General features: G+C 43.2%; 1 protein-coding gene across 14 annotated transcripts in view; it reads right to left on the bottom strand.

The window, feature by feature from the left end:
• Positions 1-24,010, bottom strand: part of AKAP13 (A-kinase anchoring protein 13) — a 217,799-nt gene that overhangs the window by 93,097 nt on the left and 100,692 nt on the right. For all 14 annotated transcript variants that reach the window (XR_003399121.1, XM_026855851.1, XM_026855855.1 and 11 more), the window contains 3 exons: positions 22,326-22,509; positions 10,666-10,855; positions 4,463-7,364 (listed from right to left, as the gene is read on the bottom strand). Coding sequence is in view for 13 of the 14 variants with exons in the window: in XM_026855851.1 (XP_026711652.1) it covers positions 4,463-7,364; positions 10,666-10,855; positions 22,326-22,509 (3,276 nt within the window). In the remaining variant the exon portion in view is untranslated. The remainder of the gene's footprint in view (positions 1-4,462; positions 7,365-10,665; positions 10,856-22,325; positions 22,510-24,010) is intronic.

Raw genomic sequence — 24,010 nt, 5'->3', positions numbered from 1 at the left:
AAAAAAAAAAAAAAAAAAAAAAGAAAAGAAAACCCCTTCAACAAGTCCATTTGACTTCCAACATCTGGTTTCATTCCCAACTTTGCTGCTTGTTTGTTATTAAGTTTTAACAACTATTGCGCTTGGAACTGAAGGAAACTATGAAACAGCAGCGAGCGCAGGGTAAAACTGAAAAGCTCTAGGTGAGGCTGAGCACAGCTGCATGTATTTGCCTGTGTATCTTCTTGGCTCTCATTCATCCAGTTTAAGCACCAAAATTTTTGCTGTTTTATTTCTTACCATAACCCCAGGATAGTGCAAAAAAACAGCCTTGCCTTCTCTCAACAGGTATTTTAAGTGTTGAAAAAATAAGTAACAGGCTTTAAAAATTCAGCCCACCTGCACTGCCTTAAGGATGACAATTAGGTCCCTGGACTAGGAAAGCAAACCATTTTCTGCTGGAGTTTACAAGGTCCAGCTGATTTTCCCCTTCCTCATGCTCCCGTGATGTCACCACTGTGTCACCACCGCAGCGGTACAAACATCATGTTCCAGCTGCTTTCTCTACCCAGTGAAGTTTTCATCACTCCTCTGGGCTTTTCTTCTGGGTACCTTTTGCTGGCATAAAGTCAACATCCTAATACTCTTTCAACCCCATACTAATGACTCTCGCAACACACAGAATGCTTTTAGGGGAGTGATTTGAACAAAACTACCCAGACAAAGAGTGGCTGTGCTAGGGCTAAACCACCCCTCTAATTCCACATTTCTGCGAAAAACAAACACTGGATGGACGACAACGCCTTCTTAAGGGTAACATGTTTGCAGTGAGTTCACCTGTTCAGGGATTTAGCAAGAGAAGCCTCCCACCTTCATGGGGAAATTGCTCTAACTGTCACCAATGCTTTTCCATCGGCATTAATGCCTACCCTTGATTTTAGGACTATCTGGTTTTGCAACGTTATATTGATAAACTAATCCAACATCATTAAGTCAAACTGGCATGATTTTATCTTGATCAGATGAGTTTGTGGGCAGACTCTCAGGAATCAGAGGAAATGCTACAAATTTCTGCGAGTCCCATTTGTTGGCAAAGCAGAGAACACAGTCATGACGAGATCTGCTTGGGGTCATGGCAATTCTGTGATGGTTAAGATCTTGGTCCAAAGACAGAACATGCAAGGAAGAAACCTCTGGTGCACTGAGGATGGGAGAAGCAAAAGGTGTAGTGCTACTCAATGCTGGGTAAGAACTAGAGGATGAAGACATGTGCCCTCAGGAATTAATTCAAGGGGACAATTTTTAGCACTCTGACACTTCTTCCTAAACTTCTATTAAGTAACACACCTCAAATGAAAAGCACTATAATGCTATCACAGAGGTCTCTGGGCACAGAGCACCTTATCACACGTGTGGTATCGTCAGTGACATTCATTATTAGTTCATCCTGCTACTCTAACAGAGGAAGGAAATTGTAGTAAGTGCTTTTCCATATGGAAAATGCGACTGATGAGAATGAGGTGAAAACAGGCAAAATTCAAAAATAAAGTGATATTCTGCTACCTGGCAATGATTGTTTTCTTTAAATGCTGAGATCTACAAGAGGAACAGTAGGGACATTTCTCCCAGGAGAAGAGCTAGGGAGCAGTGATTACAGTATTTGATAATTTAAGATGCCCCAACACCATACTACCCAAGCTTGCTGGGGTCTCATTCTGCCAAGAAGCTGCAGCTACTCAGAGATGTTTTGTCAACATAAACACATGCCTTCTCTTCTCACCCCGCCTGGCTACTGTGGTATGATTTCATATCCTAACTGTCTGCTCTCTAGTGAGTGGCATCTACCTGCCAGACTTGCAAATAATGTGCTTGCAGTACCCATTACTCGGCTGTAATGCAGTTCTGAGCCTAAAGCTAACAGCATGAGGAGCTGCCTTATGAAAGTAAAATCTTCTAGCTTCATTGCCTTCTTTCAGTGTTGTTATCAGTCAGTAGATATTTGTCTGGATAAGGCAATTAGCCCTCTGAAGTCTCTGTTTTGCGGGTAGGCTGAAACTAAGCGGAAGCAATGAGATAAACAGGTATATATTTCACAATATAAATAAAAAAAATTAAAGAGCCAAATGATTTAGAGTAATGGCAACAGTAATTATCATCTGGTTACATCTCTGATAAACCAGCACCAGCATGACAATAAAGCCCTCTGACCAAAGGTGTTTCTGAGAAACAGCCTTGTGACCGACATACACTTCCTTTGGGAAGGCTTTATTGTAGTCTATCGAAAAAAAGATCTAATTCATTCTGAGCGTTGATGACTCCTGCATGGTTATAAAATACTCTGTACAAACTCAGGCTCCAGGGAAAACTCCCCAGCACTGACACAGCAAAGAACAATTGACACAAGGAGTTGAAGGCTGACAGTGAACTAGTTAGTACACGAAACGTGCTAGACATCTACAGGAAGAATGTACACAGCAATAACAAAAAACAGTAAATCTGTTCTCTTGAATTACTGACATATCAGACTTCTAGATGCTGCTTTATAGGAGGTGAACTTCAGAAATATTTCAAATAGTGAGCTTGGATTGATAGCCGTTGCTTCTCTCTGCTTTGAACTAATATTTTATTTAGGCTTCCGTAACATTTTGCATCAGAGCAATCCTAGAGTTCTTCAAGAGACTATGTTCCAACTGAAATTTTGCTTTGTGGAGCATCCCATTGCGAATATACAATTCTTCCTTATGAAGAGGTGAGACTGCTGTATTTCAAGACCTTTCAGCCTCAAAACCTTACGCATTTTAAATCAGTAACAGGCTCACCTCTTTCTTTCATCCCCTTTCATACCTTAACACAGAATGATGCCTTAATATTACTTTCCTACTTCAGTCACTGTCTTACTGGACAGTTTAGTCCCTTCTCCTTTTAAAACTTCCCCCAGACAACATCATGCCTCCAAGAATCCAATCAGAGATAAAGACCTGGACTGTACGGGCCGTGCTGACAGAGCAGGAGGCTCCCAGAAGAAAGGAGCCCTGCCAGGTATTGACTTACGGCCACTCCCGTCCTATTGAACTGTCAATCTGCCACAGCACTAAAATAGGTTCTTTCTGAAAACAGCTTTCTAATCCACCTTTAAATCTTTCTACTTATTTGCTAATGACCTCAGGCAAATGTTTATTTGGGTTATCTCTCAACACATCAACTTTCTAAAAATCCTGAACTCAATGAAAAAGGACTTGCTGGACCCACCACTGACCACCCCACCCCCCAATAATCAATCCTTCCCCTTGCCCCCATTTATTCTGCTCTCACATATCAGAATAAATCCTCTGCCATCATCCCATTCTGCATTTAGACTGAAGAAACAGCTCCCAGCATTAAAGAAATGAAATAGCTTTGTACAACTTCACAACTTGTATAATGGCAGATTTTTTTTTTCCATTTTAATGTTTTTGTTTGTTTGTTCAGTGCTGGGAAAGCAAGAAGCACTGTATCATTTTCTCATAGCAAAGAAAAAAATGGCAAGTGAAAGAGTTCAGCTGCTTTCATTTAACAGCTGCCTGAACAGGTGGAATATAAAGATCAGATTAGCTCCATGCTTCAGTAGCAAATTCACCTATGATTTAATTCCAGGCTGAAGCAACAAACCCATTTCTCTCTCATTCAATTTATCCCTTCATTTCCCTTTTTGGAGTTACCTGGTGATGTTTTCTATCAGCTCCTGTCGCACAGGCACCAGACGGCTACGCTGTCCCCCAAGTCCCACTGCTCTCCCCTATCACCACTCATCCGCGGGGAACGCCAGTCCCGCTTCCCAGCCGACGGTAGTGAGCAAAACACATCATCCGAGTTCCAGTATTGCTTAAATGCACTGGAAAACACCACCGGCTGCTCTGACCGATAAAAAAGCTTTGCAGCCCGGAAAAGGCGGTGGGGGGTAGGGCTCGCTGGCTTTTTTAAATGACCTAATACCACCAATTAGGAAGTGGCTTTGCGCAGTTCAGAAGGACACTGGCAGCTGTTTCAAGTAGACGAGCAAAGAAAATGCAAGAGAGCCCCATTGTACCCTCTCACTCCACAATAGCAAAAATAAAGGCAAGAAGGGAAGGAATAGCACTAAGTAAATAAACCCTCATGCCCACATGGAATAGTGTAACTTCAAGATACAGTAATCCCAACAGCTCCCTCCCATTCATTCCTTCTCCAGGGAGGATTCACATGCTAGAAATTCTTCTGCACAAATTCATGGGAGATGATGTCCTGTCCTTACCTCCAGTGCCAGCCAAGCAACATGTATCTGAACTGAAAGTTTTAATATGTAACTTCAGATTTCTCCTTTCTCAGAATAAAAGCCCCAAACACCTATACTTCCTCTGCAAGGCAGGCCTCCAGCTCTTATTTCCCTTCCTTTGATGATGAGATGCTGGAGGCACATCTACAAAAAAAAAAGCTGAAAAGTAGGAAACCAACAGATTTTTCCTACCTGTAACAGGATCAGCTTGTTGCACCGACAGGCTGACATTCCTCTTCTTTGTCAAGGAACTTAAATCCACTTCTCCATTAAGGCTGGCTCCCACATCCACTGAAGGCTGGGGCTCAAGCCCCACTTTTTCTGTGGCTGGTAATTCAGGGGAACTAGGTGTCTCTGCTGCAAAAACCACTGCATCAAAACTTTTTACCATTTTAGGAACTTTATCCAGAGAGGAGCCATCATCTACCGAAACCAAACTCTTTACTCCCACATTTTCCAGTGACTCAACAGCATGTAAACGGCACGAACACGGCAAGAAGGGTGATTCGGGTACAGTTCGGCTTTGCTTTCCATCAGACTCGGCTGAGACCTCCCCCTGAGCTGCTTTCGCAGGGGGACCAGCATCGCTCTCCCCAGCTGGACAAACAGTGTCAGTGCTGGAGTCACTGTCACACGTGGGTTCTTCTGCGATGGGCTGAAGCGCTGCCCGGGGGAGCATGCTTTCTGTATCCTCCTGCTCTTCCGGATACACTGCAACAGGGGTTATTGTCACCAGCCTTAAAACTTCCTTACCCTCACAGGCATCGCTCAGGGCTCCCATTTCTGAAGCATCCTTTAATTCAAGGGTGCTGCTGCATGGGGAGATTCGCTGTACGGTTTGGCTGGGATCATGCTGTTGGTTCAGCCCCTCATCCAGACAAGGGTCACTCTCCACACCTGGAGACTCGCCTGCTGATGCAGGTCTGTGCATGGTGCTTTCTCTTGCGTGCACTGCCCCGCTCTTGCATGCTTCCTCAGCATGGACTGTCCCTTTCAGCTCAGCATCCACATCGCTGCCACCTGCCACAGGCCTCCCCTGACTGCAGACAGAGGGTTTCACAACAGCAGTAAGAAGTTTCTCTGACAGAACTTGCTCCCTGCCACTTGCACAAGCCTCTTGCTCAGGTTCAGCTTTGAATCCTTCACCCTGCTGCAAGAGGCCCTGCTCCAGAGAACCCTCGTTCCCTGCACAGTCCCCAGGCCAGCCAGCCCCAGCAGCTACCCTGCCATGCTCCCCACTGGGCTGCTGGGCGAGCTCTGACGAGCCTGCCGCCGCCACCACTGCTTCCTGGTTTTGTTCAGATTCTTCATTATGAATTGCAGAGGGTGTGCCTATTAAATTATCCTCCACATAGTCTGCGCCCTTGGCACACGTAGCTAATCCCGGGTCATTACCTTGTAGAGCTGCCTCCTGCCCGGAAGGTGCCACTGCAGCATCTCCCTCCTGACTCACAGCCGGCCCCTCTCTGGGTAGGGGAGCAAGTGATTTCATCTCACCACTCAGTCCCTCCTGCTCCGAAGCACTTTCTGCTACCTCTGCTTTGGTTTGTGCAGGCTCTTTTTCTGCCGGGCATGTGCTCGTATCCTCTGGAGGGAGCGATGCAGGCTCATGTGTCCTCTCTTGAGCAGTGTCCAGTTTGAAGCTGTCATCCATTTCGTCTTTAATGACAGTTTGATCAGCAGAGGGGCAACAGCTAGTAACTTCCTGACCTCTGTCTGCAGAATCAGCACTTCCTCCATCTCTGCTGCTGCTGGTATCAGTTCCTGCGAGCTGGGTTTCACTGTCCTCCATTGCTTCAGCCACATGTTCAGTGATCTTACTGCTCTCCTGGCAACATGCAGGTTCTGCACTGCTTTGACTGGATCCACCAACTTCACCATTTTCATGTTTAGCATCAGGACCATCAGTTTCCACACTGTCTTCCAGTGAGGGTGAGCTGGGTTTCCCATCTGTGCAATCTGCTTCCACCTGCCCTTCTTGCTCCTCACTCTCACCGCTGCCATGGATTTCCAAACCAGGACCAGCCTTTGATGCACACGTGGGAACCTTCACCCCATTCACTGCTGGTAACGCTGCCCCAGGGCTCGCAGAAACATCCTGCCTCTCTGCAACAGGGGCATCGTCTTGGCCTTCCAAGAAGCCACTGTTTATCTGATCAGTGCATGAGTCTGCTCCAGTCTCTGTGTTATCACCAGTCTTGCAAAGGTCAACAGAGACATCGCCAGCACCATCTGCATCCATACCATCATGTGCCGGTACCGCTCCCACATTTGCATCCTCCCCATCTGCACACTCAGTGCCATTAAAATGACCGAGTAAGGGCTGAGCAGCACTGGTTGACTCGTCCTTAGCTGACAATTGCTCTTCTAGGTTTGCAGTTCTCCTCTTACCAGCCTCAGCCATCCCATCCTCTACCTGGTTCTGGCCTGCAGCCCCCTCAGCCGTCCCTGCACAGTTCCTGCATTCAGTTTGGCCCATAGCCACATCCACGCCCTCCAAGGAAGCTGGGGCTTCGCCTGCAGTTTCAACCACAGCAACAGTACTGTCAGCTGCACACTCCTCGGCAGCTCGTGCTTCCTGATGGGGACTATCTTTACTGCACAAGCCAGCTTGATCCAGAACAACTCCAGCAGATGTCATTCCAGCTTCCTCATTTGTATTTCCACAGGATGGAAGATTCACGGCACCGTTTATACTTGCACACAGACTCACTGTACAGCCCTTCTCATCTGATATAGTCCCAGAGCTTTCAGCAGAGGTTTGCCCCTCCTCTTCCGTTTTACTCAGTGTCACTGTATTTTTACTTTCACAGAAGCACTCTGGGCTCTTTGCATCCCCCAGGCTCAGCAAGTAATCTGGCGCCTCATTAGAAGCTCCCAAACTCCTGATGTTGCACTTCTCCTCCTGATGGGTTTGGTCTGAGAGCTGCCCAATGTCCACGTGAACAAGATCAGATGGACTTTCCTGCCTTCCTTCTCTTGCCATTTCTTCTAGGCTCTGAGAGGTAGTGCTTGGGTGACCGACTGGCTCTGCTCCTTTAGCACAGCTGTCTCCAGAATCTCCCAGTAAAGGCTCTGTCTGTTGCTTTAAACTCTGTAACAAAACAAAAAAAAAAAAAAGTAAAGATTACTTTGCTCTGTCACACATTTACACCATCTCTATCACATACAAGATCTGTATCTACAAATCCTATTCCATGCGACTCCTGCTCCCTCTACCTGTGATTTCTACCCGGTGTTGCCTGGGACAGAGTTACAAACACACTGCAGTGGGTATTCTAGATGTTGATTCAGTAATACTGTAATTATTAGAATGACATAAATGCTGGTTGGAAAGAGCATCTGGAGGTCATGTAGTCCAACCCCCTGCCTGAAGCTGAACTATTGCCAATGCAACATCAGGTCAACCACGACTTTCTCTTGCCAAGACTCCAAAATCTCCAATGATGGAGCATCCACCATCTCTCTGGGCAATCTGTTCCCATGCCACACCACTCTCCCATGAAGTTTTTCCTAATAGCCAGCCTGAATACCCCGAAGCTGAAATTTGTGTCTCTACCAACTTGTTACACCATCTGCCACCACTGAGAAGAACTGTAATCACTGTAATTGCCTTCAAGCAGCTGTAGGCATATTTCTTGAGTGCACTTAAATTCAAGATCAGTAAACAGCAGAATTCACTCTACCAAATAATGCAAATATATACCAGCCTAGTCCCAAAGGGCTTGAGCAAATGCCGTCTAAGAGCAACTTCAGATCCCTGCCTGATGGCACTCCCCAGTTCTCATCAGCATTGCTCAATTTTCTCTATATTGATGGACACACTACTTCAGATGTGGGAAATTCGCTGATGATGTCCAAATACCACCACTTGTCTCCTACTCCTAGGACTGAACTAATCATCTGTTTCTGAGAATTGCATGCATAATTAAATATTTGAAATTTATTTCTTGAATGGAAATAAAAATTTGAAAATTATGACATACTATTAAAATTAATACATGTATTATCATGGAACAGCAGCAACATATTCAATTCCTGTCTAATCTGCATTTTCACTCCAGAGCATCTGCTTTGTCAAGGATCCCCTAAGCTTTTGCAGTTTGATACAATCAAACCTTTACTTAAAAAGAACCATCTGTTTCAATATCTCTTTATTCTCTGCAGCATATCAACGTTCACATCTTAGAAAAAGTGACTTGTTAAATTAACAAGCAACCTCAATCCTTCAAAATACACCTCACAGAGCTCCCTTGATTTGCCTGGGGTTTTGCTCTGCTAACTTTCAGAGGTCATGCTGGTTTCTCACTAAGTGCCTGTGACTCTCCACAAATACAAAACTCTGATAAACTATCTCACATATGTTATTTTTCTTGCACTCATTCATAAAAAGACTCCAAAAAATATATGCATCCTAGAAGCCTAACTTCAAGAGGTCCCTGAAAATTTTGTTTAAGCCTCTAGTTCTCAGAGAAATACAACTTCATACCAAAAATGTCAGCTTAAATAAGCCTTTTCTCCCTGAATATCAAAATGGTCAATCTGTTAATTGATGTATCACAGGGAACTTCTGGGTATTGCATATACATCATCCCTGCTACACTGAAGATACTGCATTTACTCGTCCTTCCACACTCTGAGGCTTGCAAATGATGAGCACTGCACTGAATCACAGACCGCTAAATGTACTTCTGGTGTTTGCCACGAATCCCCTATTTAAAATAATCCTGCCACCCATCTCCTACATATGCTGTCACCTACACCTGATCTCCCTGTTTCTGAAGCATCCCAAGATGGGCTAGCAATGGAGGCAGGCAGCACGGCATCTCCATCATCACGTAGCACCAGGGATGGGACACACGGCTCCGCGTGCAGCGGTACCCACAGGCTTCAGCTATTTTTTTCAAGGCCAAACAAACAGGATCAAATGGCGTGCCAGCCGTCTGGTGGCTATAACCTCACAGCAGAGCACAGAGACGGTGCTGCTGGTTCCCAGCCAGGATGGACAGACACAGACAACACAGCCAAGATCGGCAGACACAGACAACAGTGACACTTGCTTGGGAACAAGCAAGTTTTTCAAAAGGAGGGGCCACGGCAGCCCCAGCATCCTCATGGTGAAGTCACTCTGCTGATAGCCTGAAAAAGAGAGCCGTCTCCAAAGGAAGCCAACTGGCTTTTAACTGACCCAAAATGAACCTAAATGAAATAATTACAGGGCTGCTTTCCAAATTCAAATCAGATTAGAAGTGAAACAGTGCTGGAAATAAAAAGTCTAAACATAGCCTTTTCTGATTTCATTGTCAGGCAAAATGTACCCATCTGGCAATCGCACGAGCAAATAAGAAGCGAGCTAGATATGCTGGCCATGCCTTAGTGTCTTTTGATAGAAAGGGGAAGAGATTTCACAGTTAGTCTTGATTTGCCAATCATGCCACCAGTTCTTGTTGAGATTGGGAGTAATTAACATCGCAGGCACCTAGGGAAGGATAAAAATGGCTCAGGGCGGCCCATACTTCTGAATATCCCCCCCAGTCCACTGCCTGCAGACAATGATTCTCCCCTTCCTTAGTTAAAGAAACAAAAATATCCCAATATTTAGATCCCACACCCCTGTAATGGTGGATATATAAGCTGAAAAAGGAACACCCACCAGTGATGCCAGATGGCAAGATGGGTGGGTGTTTCTGAGAAGTGGTACAGAAGTGTCCTGCCATTTCCCCTTCCCATCCCAACCGAGACCCTGTGGCATTGATTCTAAAGCAGTGAGAGGAAGACCTTTCAAAACCTGTCTGTGGGATCTGAGAGGAGGGCAGTGAGGGGATCACTATGGACACATATCTCGTGTGGCCAGGGCAGGACAGCCTCTGAGTCCTACATCAAGGTGCTAAGGAAATAGCTGTTTTCTGAATCACCTGCCCCAGAGACTTTCCCCTCAGTCTCCTCTCTGACTCTGAACTTCCTATCTGAATCGAAATATACCCACCATGCTCATTCCCCACAAACCCACCCTCACTGCTGGAGCCTGCCCAATGGCTGCTGAACACTCTGGAGGGACAGTGTGCCTCCAGGGAGGTTTTCCTTCCCAACCTAATGGAGAAGGCAGGAGCTGGGAGCAGAGAAAGCCCACAAGGCCAAGCAGAGCTGGCACTGCACACTCTCAATCTGATTCTCGAGAGAAAATTGCTGCCTAAGACAGTTTTATGAGATCTCTCCATTGTCAAACAAAAAGAAAACAGGCAGGTGTCTGCCTGGATGCCTGATAATGACATCCAGAAAAAATGTCTAGGTAAATACATCCCCCGAAGGGTGCCTACATATGGAAGTCCTCCCCAGGTGCCAGGATGCAACCAGCCAGCTCTGCTTCTCTTTCATCATCTCAGCTTTTTCCTTACCATGTGCTGGTGGCTCTGCATGTGCATCCGAAGCTGCTGTATGTCACTCTCCAAGCTGGCTGCTACCCCTTCCTTGGCTTCAGCCGTCAGCATGTAAACATCAAGCCCACGGTGGTGCTTCACACTGTAGTCCCCCGAGTGCACGGTGTGAGACAAGGTGCTCCAGGAGTCCGGTTCCCTGGCTTCCTCTCTGCAACAGAACAAGCTCATGTTAATCTGCAGGCGAGGAAGGATGCTGCATTGCAGGACACGCACGCTGTTCTTCATTCTGGACAGTCATCTAATCAACGGCCCGAGCGAAACAGAGCACCGGCTCCGGGGCCAGACAGACAAATACACACGCACGCTTCTTGGTCATGAAAATTAATGTGATTTACAGTTAACATCAGCCACGAGCTTTATTTCACAAGGTCCTTCTCAGGTAGAGAGACCTGCTTTTTTTCCCCAGACTCTGAGAGACTAGCAGCAAAGGGCACAACTGTTTTTTAAAATGGAATTTATTTCAGGTGAAGATCACCAAAGCAGCTGTTGCAGAACAACAGACACCTGAAAGACAGAACTGCAGAGGGACAAGTTAGAAGGAATGAGGATTATCATGATAAAGATGCTACAACTCCTACACCAAAACAAGCATGCTGCTTCACAAACACCCAACAGCTATCAATGAAATTGTAGCAATCTTTTCACTCCTGAAATGAATTTAGCTTGCCCTGTGAAACTGCTTTTGTGCAAGACATTCTCAATGTTGTGGGACATCTGTCCTTCTGCAGCAGTATCACGGATTTTCTATGTAACAATCAAAAGGAAAGAAAGGTGCTGTTGTAGATCAGAATGAAAAAAATAACTCAGCAGTTACACATATGCAATAGAAATTTCTATTCAGTCATCTCTTTTCAAATATCGAACCCTGATTTTGCACAGGCTTGCGACTCAAAGCAGTAATTCTTCAGGGCTACATGGCCCCTTTAAGGGAGTGAGGAAACATTTATCTTATGAAGGTGTTCATCTAAAGCTTCAGGTTTACAGATTTCATTTTTAATCAGAACTGAGTCAGGAAACCCAAAATTTGTTTTAATTGTTCCAGGACAGAGAGGTTCTCACAGCACCCCTCCAAGAACTGCATTCCCCTGGAGAAATGTGGAGCTGAGCAGACATGGGGGCTTATGCTGATCTGCTCAGGAGTGTGAGAAATGGGTATTTCTCCATTTTCCTTTCAAGTTGGGCTGCAGCTACAGACAGCCAGCCCCAGCTGAGAGCATGTCCCCTCCCTGTAGCAGAGACGAGCCCATCACAACAGGCATCCCCAGATGTCCCTCTGCAACACAGCTTGGACTGTATGCAGGTAATGGGGGATTCAAGAATGTACACATACAGCAAGTGGACCACTGTCAACCAGCTGAAATCACACAAAGATTTCAGCATCTTTAGCAACTGGTTTCTTACTTTAAAAATAGCAAACCTTTCTAATGGGCAAGCGCTCACCTAGCAAACCACAGGGCTACCTCTCTGGGAAGCCATGCAATTTGAAAAGCAAAGTAGTAACGAACAAATGATACCACAACTGGCAACAGGAATGGGCAGAGCAGGGTGGGGAAACGGTTGGACGGTTCATCATATGGCCTAGAAACCTGTGCAGACAACAGTGGTGGCAGCAGCTGTCTCCACCTCTGCCCCAGCACAACCACCCACCCCCCTTCTGTGACTCATTTTGCATTAAATCTGCAAGGAAATTTAGACAAAGCAAACCTACGTCTTCCAATATTCATCTCTATGTAACCCAACTGACTTCAGTGGAATTACTCTTGATTTGAACAAAATCAGTATTTTCATAGAGAAACAGAAGGAAGCATCCAGTTTTTGGTGGTGATTAGTATAAATCCATGGAGGCAGTGAAGTCAACTGAGCCATTACAAGTGACTAAAGAAATGACCTTCCTTTAACAAGGGAACACAGACCTTTCTGTCTGGAGTATTTTTCTTTTCAGCTGTCATATATGAGAAACCACTGTACTCAGAGCCTCTCTCAGAGCACAATGAGGCAGTCAGCACAAAAACCATATTCACCCACTCATGGTGAAAACATCAGCCGGATTAAAGAACTGAGCACGATGAGTCTGCTCCACTTTCTCATCAGCTTCAAGGACACTTACGGGCATCTTCAAACCATCACCCACAAAGCAGCCTGCACAACTTGAGCCTTAAAGGACCCTCAGCAACTTCAAAAGCCTCAAAATCTGGAGCACGATGACAGGCAGAGTCCCCCGAAACACTCTCAGCACATCCACCCCTCCTGCAACGTGCCATCTTCACCTTCACAGGCCTAGACGGATCAAATAATCACTTCTGCTTACAAAGACAGAATTTCCTTTCATATTCAAGCTGCCAATCTGTATTGCACTCCATAAAGTGCTTTAAACCCTTTGAAAAACCTAGATTTTTCTCACATCTAGTCAACTACAAACAACTCCAAGATTTCATTTTTAGTAGCAGTCACCTACATGGCACAAAATGAAGCATTAAGATGGCTCAATCTATTGACTCCTTCAAATCCTTCCTTTCATATACTGTTGCATCCTGGCACTAATGGTCTGCAGCAGAGAGGACAAATGAGTACTTGCAAGTGTTAACTTGTTTGCACACCCCTATTTCTGCTGTTCAAGCAGTCACTTCCAAGGCCATGTAGCTTGTCTTCCTACACTGAGTTAACCATTTGTGTCTTTCCTGCATGTCTCACTGCAAGCCCTGGGTTTGACTGAGATGATAAAAACATGCTTTCCTCTGGGAAAAAAAAGCTTTGCAGTCATGCATTTTGTACTCCCTGGTTGTGAAACATGCTTATTTTGTACAGATTAGGAATTTCTCTAGTGGTTATATAGAAGGGCATACTGAAGCTGGTCTACTAGGATATAAAACCAGATATGTAAATATTTACTGAAGTTTTACTAACAAAAATGTACATAGAACCTCCAGCATTTGAGAAGTCTGAAAATCTGCTTCTGTTCAGCAAAAAATTCAGTTTGCTGCAGTTTGACAGCAACAAGGGAAATATGTCATCTTAGGAGGTTTAACCATCCTGGGTCATTTCTTTCTTATCCTCCCTTTTCAACAGCTTCCCATCAAAATATGTAAAAGACATCAGTGAACTGAAAATCTCATTGGCATCATCTCCAAGCCCAACTGTTGCAGAATGAAGTATCTTGCTTGGTTAGAAAAGCAAGGACTGCTCAGTAAGGTTGAGAGTGTTCACTAGATCCACGCTCGGCACAACAATGTTGTGTCCCACTGAAAAAGCCTGGAAGAAGTCCTCCAGCTCCAGTTCCTGCTTCTTTTGTCCCATGGAGGTAAACCCAGAAGGGAAATTTCTGGCTTCAAGAAAGGAAAGACTTACCAACCAGGCCTTTATCTGCAGAAAGGTACCTCAAAGAAGGATGCCAACCCCAAATAGGGCAAGAGGAAAAGCAGACAAACCCCCAAAATACTCTCAGGCCATGACCGGCTCGATCTGGGAGCTGATTAGATTGCTGAAACTGCAGCATCACCTCCTGCCCATTCAGCACGTAAGACAAGACAATAGGTAATGTTTTTTTAACCTCCTGGCACTGTCTGAGCAGACTCATCCCTGGCAAAGAGAAGCGGTGCTGTACTCGTGTGCTGAATCTCCTCTCATCTCGTGGGGGAGCAGATGGGATGGCTCTGTGGCCAGCGAGCAGCGGAAAGAGGGAGAGGAAAGCCTGCACCGATGCAGTGTAGCTCCTGGCTTCCTGCAGATACGGGTGAGATATTTTTAAGAAGAGGGAAGATAAGTGAGAAAGGGAAAACAAAAAAAAACAACCAAGTAAAAGCTCTGCCCGCCTTCAAAAGCTGCAGAAACTGTGCTTGGTAAGAAGGGCTTGAAATCAGGTGGTGCCAGTGCTCCGGGAAGGCATGTTTTCTGGTACAGAGATAAGAGGTTTTAAATGGAGGGGAGAGGAAGAGAAGGGGGAAAGAGAAGACAAACAAAAAAGCCTCATTGGGTTAAGCAAAACCTCGTGTTAGGAAGATTTATCCCAGTTTTACAAATGGGCAAGAAAGGCAGTGTGGGAACTCAAGGTGTTATTTCCTGGGGATATCCCCTCCAGATTTCTGAGATGGACTTTGGCTGAAACAAAACAAACTCAGTAGTGTTGCCAGCTCTTATGATCTTACTGCAAGCCTGACAACAGCTGTGGGTTTATTCTGAAAGCACCAGCTCCTAGATTCATGTGCTAAAGAAGAAAAGGTCACCTTTATTCTATTTTTTAAAAAATTAAACAAAGCCCGCAGCATTATGGCTGCAATGAAAAGCTAGAATATGCTAGAATTTAGATGCTCTTATCTGTAAACACAAATAAAAACAAAGCTAAACTAAATTTTAATTTTATGTTCTTTTTATTACTATTATTACAATATCACACTGAAAATACTAGATCAGACGGACTATGATCTGGGATAAACAAGGAACAGTGCCTACTGGGATGGGATGCTGGACTTGGAGGCGATAGCACATCACGTCCTTAGCACAGACAATTTAAATCAAGCCAAAGAATCCCTCCTGTGAAAATGCAACACCCAGACTTAATGGCAGTAAACAGCATCTAAAACAAGACATCTTCGAAATCTGACAAAACAGAACTTCAATGGTATTTGCAGAAGTGTTGGGGCAACAGAGGCTTTGTATACATATGAACAACTTTGCACCCACAACCTTTAGTGATACACAAAATGCTAGTGCACACACATTCTTGCCCTTCCTCATTTTTGTAACCAGCAATATGCATCATATATGAGACTCAGAAAACTCATGCAACTATGTGCTAGAATGGGTTAAACCAAATCAACCATTATACATTTGAAATATATATAACAAACGCAGCATTTCAGGTGTTTCCAAGTGTTCCAAATGCCCTAGTTAAGTGTTCCAAATGCCCCAAGTAGAAAAAAAAAAAAGTCTCCTATATAAGGAAATTTCATAGATCACTCACTAATTTGAATACTTTTGATGTTGAAGGAAAGAGTTAAAAGTTCATCTGATGTAGAAATAATGACTAACCCCTCAGAGTGCTTCACACAAACATGAACTGCAGTGGGTTTGGACACTGAACTGAATTCAGGATTGCGTAACCTACCCTTCAATATCAGATTAAATATTTAACAACTGGATTCAAAATATTTAATGCTAACTTCTTAGTGCATTGATCAACACACTATACAGTAGGAAACCAATCAAGAGAGCAAAGCTGCCTTGGTTCAACAACTGCTTGCAGATGCACATATACTAACAGAACATGTCTAGTATTTCCTACCACAAAGGGGCTGCACTCATAAACCCAAGCATTTCTTAGGCCCCAATGTTAATGATACATGAAAATAAAAAATACAGCTACAAACCGTCATCAACTATATTTGCAAAAAAGTATGATGTCTATTCCATAAGAATAACTGTTATTAAATGCACTTCTCCATTTGTTTTATTTTCGTAGTCTTATCTAACAAGAATATACCCTGCTCAGGGTGTGGAGCTGTAGGTCCAATCCAGAACCCAGTGTCAACTTGGAGTCTCATCTGTAAACAAAATAAATTTAAGGTGTATCTATGAAATGCACTCAAGAGTGAAAACAGATGCAACTGTTGCATTTTAAATACAAAACACAGTCATGGAGGCTACTTTATCAAGCAATGTTTTCTTTAGAGAAGAAAAAAAAAAAAAAAAAGATCTCAGATCAGAGTAAGTGATATGGAAGGAAGACTTGTCTCTGCAGAACATCTCTACATGCTGCAAGCAAGCGTGACCACAGATTCTAACACAACCCAAAGATGAAGCCATCGCTTTGGCTGTCTCTGACACAGCAGTTTACAAAGTCCTCCTCTACAATAATCTCTTCAAAATTCAATCCCTACCATGAAGGTCACTACTTCTAGCAGATCTGCTCCAGAGACTAAATATGAGTATCCTAACTGGGTATTCAGCTAACCCATGCCTGAGGCCAAAACCCCAGCAGTTCTGGGAAATCACTTATCTGTATTTTCTAAATTTATCCTGAAATGGAGCTCATCTATCATAATCCCTTACCAACCACACCAGGCTGTTCAGGGTTTATGGCCCCTATAATTTTTGGGATCACCTCCGTATCAGGATTGCTAGGTGAGGGAATTGTTTTCTTCTCTTATCTTACCAAATAATCTAAAATCTCTTTGAAATCTCTTCTTTCTCCTCCTCGCAGGCCTGTTTACATGAACACCATCTCCCAGGACGTCCAATTTCCGAGAAGGATACCAGAGACAATAAAAAGCTGTTTCTACCATATGGACAAAGCCACTTCTCTCCCTTCTGTATTCAGAGTTGGATACATACAAAACAAAGGAGATGAGGGAGCCAACAAATGAAAATACAAGTCTTCACAGGGATGTGGGAACACACTAGGAAGTCAGTAAAGCTGGAGCACACAGTGGGTGAGTAGAGGGAAGAAAGAAACACAAACTCTTCCTACTCCATCACATTCACACCTGGTTCTCCCGTTCCTCCACTCCCAGTCTGCTCCTCTGCTGTGGCGAGAAGCAGCTCACCATCTTTCTAATCATGATGATCAATTAAATATTTCAAACAATAATCTTAAAGTTCAGCAATACACCGCCACAAAAACAGACCCTGTTGAATCACTGCTCCTCTGACGCTTTTGTAGCATCTCTCATCAGGTCCTATTTTACTGCCCTTGAAATGTCTTTGAATTCCTCTTTAAATGTTAATCTTGTGCCAGCACTTATAAAGTAAACGGTTCTCCTCACCTGCCAGACCATAGCAAGAGATACCCTAAACCTACTGCCTGGCACCCTGAATAGCAATCAAAAGAATTTGTTGCTTGTTTTGGGGTGGAAGAACAGAGGGAGAAACATCAGCATGACTTTAATAAATTCTTCTGGCTTCTGCTTAGCCAGAAATAAAATTTAAAATAAGTATAGCATGACCTGACAGTGTGGTGGCAACATTCTGGTCACCAGAATGTCCCCAGCTGTGTCCTGCTCGTATTCCAAATAAATACTGGAAGATGTGAAGTAACCAAAGGGGGACTCAGAGCCTTGCTCACTTCGCTCCCAGATAGCAATAACAGCACGGGTGCATGCAGGAGAGGGGTTCAGCCTACACATTCTCAGGGGTACAAGCACCCTGTTTACATACAGCTGCCACGATCTGACACCGAAGCCATAGCAGTCAGCAATGTTTTCATCCCCAGGAAAGTAGTCATTTTGGAAAGCATCTGCACCACAGACTGCTCTTCTCTTCGCCTACACAAACACTGAATGTAATGGAACCATCTAACACCCCAATTCAATGAAAAGTGTCCATCTTTAACTATTGTCCCAATTTGTCAGGGCACTGTAAGAAATGTTTACTTTTAAGACCACACTTAAACTCTGCTGAACATGAACTGGGCATTTCTGACATTAAACTCATGCTTAAAGGACTTGCTAAATTGGGGTGCAAAGAAATGAGGTACCATGTCAATCCTCTTGTAGCTCTGGCTCAGAAAAGCTGAAAAGTGTGTTCAATTATAAAAGTAAAGTTATTGAAAAAGCTTCCTCATTTGAGAGGCACCATGGAGATTACAGCACAGACTTCACCAATTACTTACATAAAATCAGAACAATAGCAAGTGATAATCACAAATTCCAAAACATTTCTAAAACCCTTCTGCTACCAGTGAGTTCCTCCTCATGTGTGTTAATTAAATCAGTTTAATTTTGGAAATACTGACTTGTACTGACTTACTGTTTCACATACTGAGCTACCTGGTTGTTACCAGATTTGAAGGAAGAGCAATCCCAGAGCTGTGCAGAAGTGCTTTATAGCAATAAGCAGGCAAAGAAAACAACAAAACTATTATTACAGTAAATTCAGAGACTGTCACAACTCTGAAACTTCTCCTTTGCAGGGATTACAAAAATGCAAGAGGTTTTTTATGGGCTTCACTCTTCTCTTATTCCCCTTTTTCAGGGGACATAAATCACTCTCAGCTGTGAAGGAACTACAAACATTTGGTTTCACAGAAAAAAGCGTGATATGATGGAGTTACTAGACAGAACTCTGTTCTGCTGAAATGAAATCAGAAATAAAATCAGTGTTTGTATGTTTTACAAAGTGGCACTTCCAACTTCTCTGAAATTCTGCATGCTCGCTATTTCTTGGAGCCATTTTCCTTGCCTGACTTCAGAGCATGGAAGAACATGGAGCTGGCAGGCAGATTATATTACTACACCGAACTGCGTTTGAAAACATCAACTACTGCAAACTGCAGCTGTCCTATTGCAGAGGCCAAGTTACTCACACGGTGCGTACTATCCCCCTCTGCAGAGCCAGCCCTTCTCTAATGAGCAGAGCAGCCCAGCTCTGCCAACACCCTGCAGCCATCATTGCCCAATTTAAACACCGGGAAGTAACAGGCTTCAAGGAAGGAGACCCTCCACTTTAGAATTTGCTCCTACGGGACTCAAATTGTTGAAACCTTTACCAAATAAAGGTAATTTATTTAGATTGTATTTTAAATATTTAAAAAAAACAAAACAACAAAAAAAAAAAAAACAAAAAAACAAACAAACAAAAAAAAAACCACAAACCACCAAACCAAAACTGTTAACCAAGCTGCTAGCAAGCAAACAAGAATGTTCCGAGAGAAAAATCCTCATATATATAAATTTCTTTTTCCCTAAAGAAATCCTGCCCTTAGACTCTGTCCTATTCTATTTGCACCGCAGAACAATATTTACAGTGCAGTTTTAATCAGCTAATCAGATAAAACAAGCACCCTCAGGAATGATAACACAACCAATGAATAAACAATGCTGCTGGCATCCTTGCTCTCCATCTTCAGCGACCTACGTGTGCTCTATCACAGCTCCTCAGTTTGTTCTCAGAAGCAGCAGCACATGCACCTTTCCTGCCAGCGGACACAAGAACCAGTGCACAAGCTTGAGACTACAGAAAGGAATACTTGAAGGGTTGCAAAATGTAAATTGGAAGCATCTTTCTTTTTTTTTTTTATGTGAAGAACTGCAACAGCTGAAAAGGGAAAGCTCATCTGATAAACAGAAATTCAAAATGTCACCAGTGTAATTAGTTTTTCAGAAAAATATTTACATTGCAGCTGAATCAAGCTGACTTGTAGCCGAACCCTGGAAAAACTAGAACAATGGAGAAGGTTTTGTGTTCTGCTTTTTAATGACTGTATCCTAATTACAGCAAAATTTCACCCCTTCCCAATGCTGGCTGGGAGAATCACTGTAAAATGCAGGGTCCTGCAAATTAGCAAGCAAGTGAACAATAAAATCCCCCCAAGAATAATGCATCACAAAACACACTGCATTCATTTATTTAGGGAAGTGCAGTTTAATTACTTGTAAAAATAATGACTCCTTTGTACGGGCTCTCGCTAACATGCATTGCTACTCTGTATTTTGCTGAGTGGTACAAGTTGTGTGCCAAATTTGTGTGCATGGATTATACAGCGTGTGCATAAGCAGAGTGCAGAAAAGAGGTTGTACAGTATCCATTGTGTTTTGACAGCACATAAATGGCATATACCCTCTTCATGGCATTCGTCTGCTTTTCTGTATTTTAAAACTCAATATTTCTACTCTTGATAGAGATTTTCAAGCCTTGATCCCATCTCATTGCAGAAAACGTTAAACCAAATAAAAATCTCTGCTGGGGAATCAGGATGTGACTGTTTTACAGCCACCATCCTCCCATGCGGAAGAGCTGTGCTGGTCCCCATGTCACACGGTGCTCCCACCGCTCCAGCCAGCCCCGAGCTTGTAGCATGATGCTCCACCACCATCCCACCCATTGAGAAAGGGGTTCATGACTTCCAGTGTCCACAGATTTCTGTTGACAGGGCTTCATAGAGATAGCAGGGTTTTCAGAGTCACGGGGTATGTGGCATGACTGTCAAGTGTTTATACATTATATCTCCACCCAACAGCTCAAGAGGAAAACAAACCATAATGAAATGTTTAAGGATGTACTAAGAAGAACAGGAGCTGGGATCTTGACAGTAACATCACTGAAGTTGCTAGTGTCTTATTTTCAAAGATCAACTGTAAAGGTCGTCAGAGAAATCCCTTGGATTATACCAGCAGCATCCATTAAAGGGAACGATGGCACAGGGCAATGTCATGTAATCCAAGCCCTCCTCTTTTTTATTTCCACTGAACAAGAACTGCCTTTTCAGTATTGGAACTAGTTGTGAAATATCCCACCAAATACATGAATAGCTGTTGTAATAGTTTTATTTACTTCCCATTTCTTTTCAAATTACCATCTCTACTCATATTCAGATTACAGTATTTGCTGTGAGTTCTATAATCAAGTTTTGGCCAACTTTAGCTTTCTGTAATAAAGTTTTGGCCAACTTAAGCTTCTTGACAGTATATAAAGCCTGTTAACATGGTTAGTCTCACCGTGGAGAACTTTGCTGCAGTTATAGGATGAATATGAACATTCCAGTTTTACAAGATAGCCAGGAGGAGTTGTGCATTTTCACAATATCACTGTTGAACTCCATGGAGGAAAAAGTAACATTGTCATGATCTCTCTATTAATCCCAGCCCCTGTACCTTCTCCTTCACTCTCATTTTGCATATGGTTGGCTGAATTGTTGAAAGATAAAACTTAAATGCAACATGGATCATATTTTTTGCCCTCTAACACTCTACCCAACAACTACAGAAGGCAGAACAATTTAGAATTCGTAACAAAAAAATGTTGCGTGATAATGTGGACAAAACAGCAGACTCCTAAACATGACATTGGGTCACTCAACATAAATCCTAAGTATCTGAAAATTCAATTCAGAAAAACAAAGTTAATAACAAAGCTTAAGAGAACCAGGCATCAGAATAACACACATGCAGACCAAATCTTTTCTCCTTTACAAACAGCCCCCTCAGGACTTACTTAAGCTCCTTGTCTTTATTAGCCTCTGCTTTTAAAGCTAGATCTCCAAACATTTGCTATTCAAAAATAACTTGTCATCTCCTGAAGGATTCCTTGTAAAACACTGGAGTAAACGCTCATGCCACTGGTTACTTGCTATGAGTTTGTAAGATCCGTCTGCTTCTCACAGCAACTCAAAAGATAACAGTTTCTGTTGATAAATACTTGCATTAATTCTTACCTCAATTTTTAACCTATACTGGGAAGATACCTATTCTCTACTAGATGCTGCCTTATTTCAATACAATTACCACTATTTCGTTTAACCAAAAACCTCTAAATCTACAAAATAAGAACACAACCATCACCACGAAGCCCACTAGATCCTCTCTTTTGGGCAGCTATGCTTGTTTGAAGAAAAGATTTTTCAAGTGTATATGCATAAGGTTTAATTAGTTGGTATTAGTGACTCACTTTGGGCTTTAAGAGACAGCTGGAAGCAGAACACTGTGCAACAGAAGAGGAGAACATAATATTGCACTTCCCTTAAACCCTAAAGGACCTGCTCCCATTGTTGCTAGGAAGAAAAGTAAAAGCAGAATTAGAACAAAAAATTGCCTTTAAGGGTAGAGTATAGCTCTTAGACACTATTCAGCGATAATGTACAGCAAGCATGACACAAAAAAATAGCAGAGGAACCATCACATCATCCTTACTCTGTCAAAAGCTGGTGGAGCTTCTGGTACCCCCTCTCCAAGGCCAAGCTCACGGGCGTTGCCCCTTCGTTGTTGTGGATGCTGAGAGCTCCTCTTCCACCCGGCTGCTGGAGCAGAAACCACGTCAGCCGCAGCAGACCCAGCCTCACCGCAAAATGCATCAGTGTTTCCCGAGGGATGTTCTCTGGGAAGAAAAAAGAAAAAGAAAAAAAGAAGTGGGAATTTGTAGGCTGAGGATTAGGTGAATACCATATCCCCACCTCCAGCCACGCCACACACGACGGCTGGCATGGAGCTGACAGCCCAAAAGCCGAGGAACCTGCAGCACCTGGAAAAACATGCTGGCTGCCAATAGCCAGGAGAGACCAGTACTTTAAAGTGAAGGACAAGCAAGCTACGGTGGGACTGGACGTGCTTGGTACTTCTTAGGGGAAGACTGTCCACAGAAGTCAACAAGTAAAATCACCATTTCATAAACAGCCACAGCAACCAAGCTGTCGTGCTTCCAAACAGAACCTGGCATGGTCAAGTACGTTTTTCTAGATGTCCAAGCCTTCTCCTCACTCACCCAGGAGCAGATTTTAGGAAAAGACTAAGGTTTTTTTAATTTAACAGGATGCTGATTTGTCCCAAGGCATGAAGTAAATAAATTACATTTGAAACAAAACTCTAAAGCAGTTATAAAAGAGAACAGTTTAACCTCTCATGTAGACAAAAAAATGTGAGGATTTTGCTTTCCTGGTTTGACAATGCCTCGAACCAGCTTTTCTCAGCTTTATACAGTAGATCATTCTGAGTAGCAGCATTTATAAACCAGCAATCTCCGCTGCTGCTTTTTATGTTTAATAACCGTGACCTTCTAATCTAGTAAAAGTCACTTTTAAGCCTAAGCTTTCATCTCAGAAAAATATCCCCCTACTCTAAAAGCTGCAGCCCTAGAATGATGCTCTGAAAAGCTTCAACCAGAAATGAGCTCCAGATGCACTGCTGAAATACAGTATTTGCAGATGAAAGCCTGCTACTTCTGTATGAAGGGCAAAAGCATTTGGGTTAAAAAAACTGCAAGAAATAAAAATTTGTTCTTTTAATTAACAAAGGAATTCAGTATTGACTGTCAGCAGCAACAACAACAACAACAAAAAAGCACCAACTGGGTCTCAGTAAACCATGCCAATGAGCACACTTGGTATAATACCTTTAATATCATAGCTATGATTTGTTTGGTTATTAATCTGGTTGCCAGCCAAACCTATACAGCAGGTTTAAAAATGCAAGTACATAATGGCTTTAGGATTTAATTAAGTATTTTTTACTCAAGTAGTATGTCCCAAGAGAAATCACTTCTTTAAAGTGCTGTTGTTTTTCTTGCTTACGTGCTTTCTTAAGGGACATCATTAAGACCTTTAGTGAAAAACAAAGCAAAAATGGGGAGTTCTCCCCTGCCTGACACACAGTTTTTCCTGACATTTGGATCAATTCCTGAAGAACTAATCTGTATTCAAGAAGGAAAAGCTTTCTGGCACCGTCTCTCTTCTGAATGACTCCAAATTAGGTCTCTGGGCTACAAACCAATCCTTACCCCCTAACCTCCTCTTGATTACCGTAAAGCAAAACCATGCTGTCCTGAATATGTGAGCATGTCTGAATGGAGGTTCCAGCTGATCAGGAAAAAAGGGAATAGCTGA

The sequence above is a fragment of the Athene cunicularia genome (assembly GCF_003259725.1).
Source record: "Athene cunicularia isolate RWA chromosome 10 unlocalized genomic scaffold, athCun1 chr10_part1, whole genome shotgun sequence".
NCBI classification, from domain to species: Eukaryota; Metazoa; Chordata; class Aves; order Strigiformes; family Strigidae; genus Athene; species Athene cunicularia.
The sequence above is the reverse complement of the archived record's forward strand: the minus strand, read 5'-3'. Positions and strand labels throughout refer to the sequence as shown.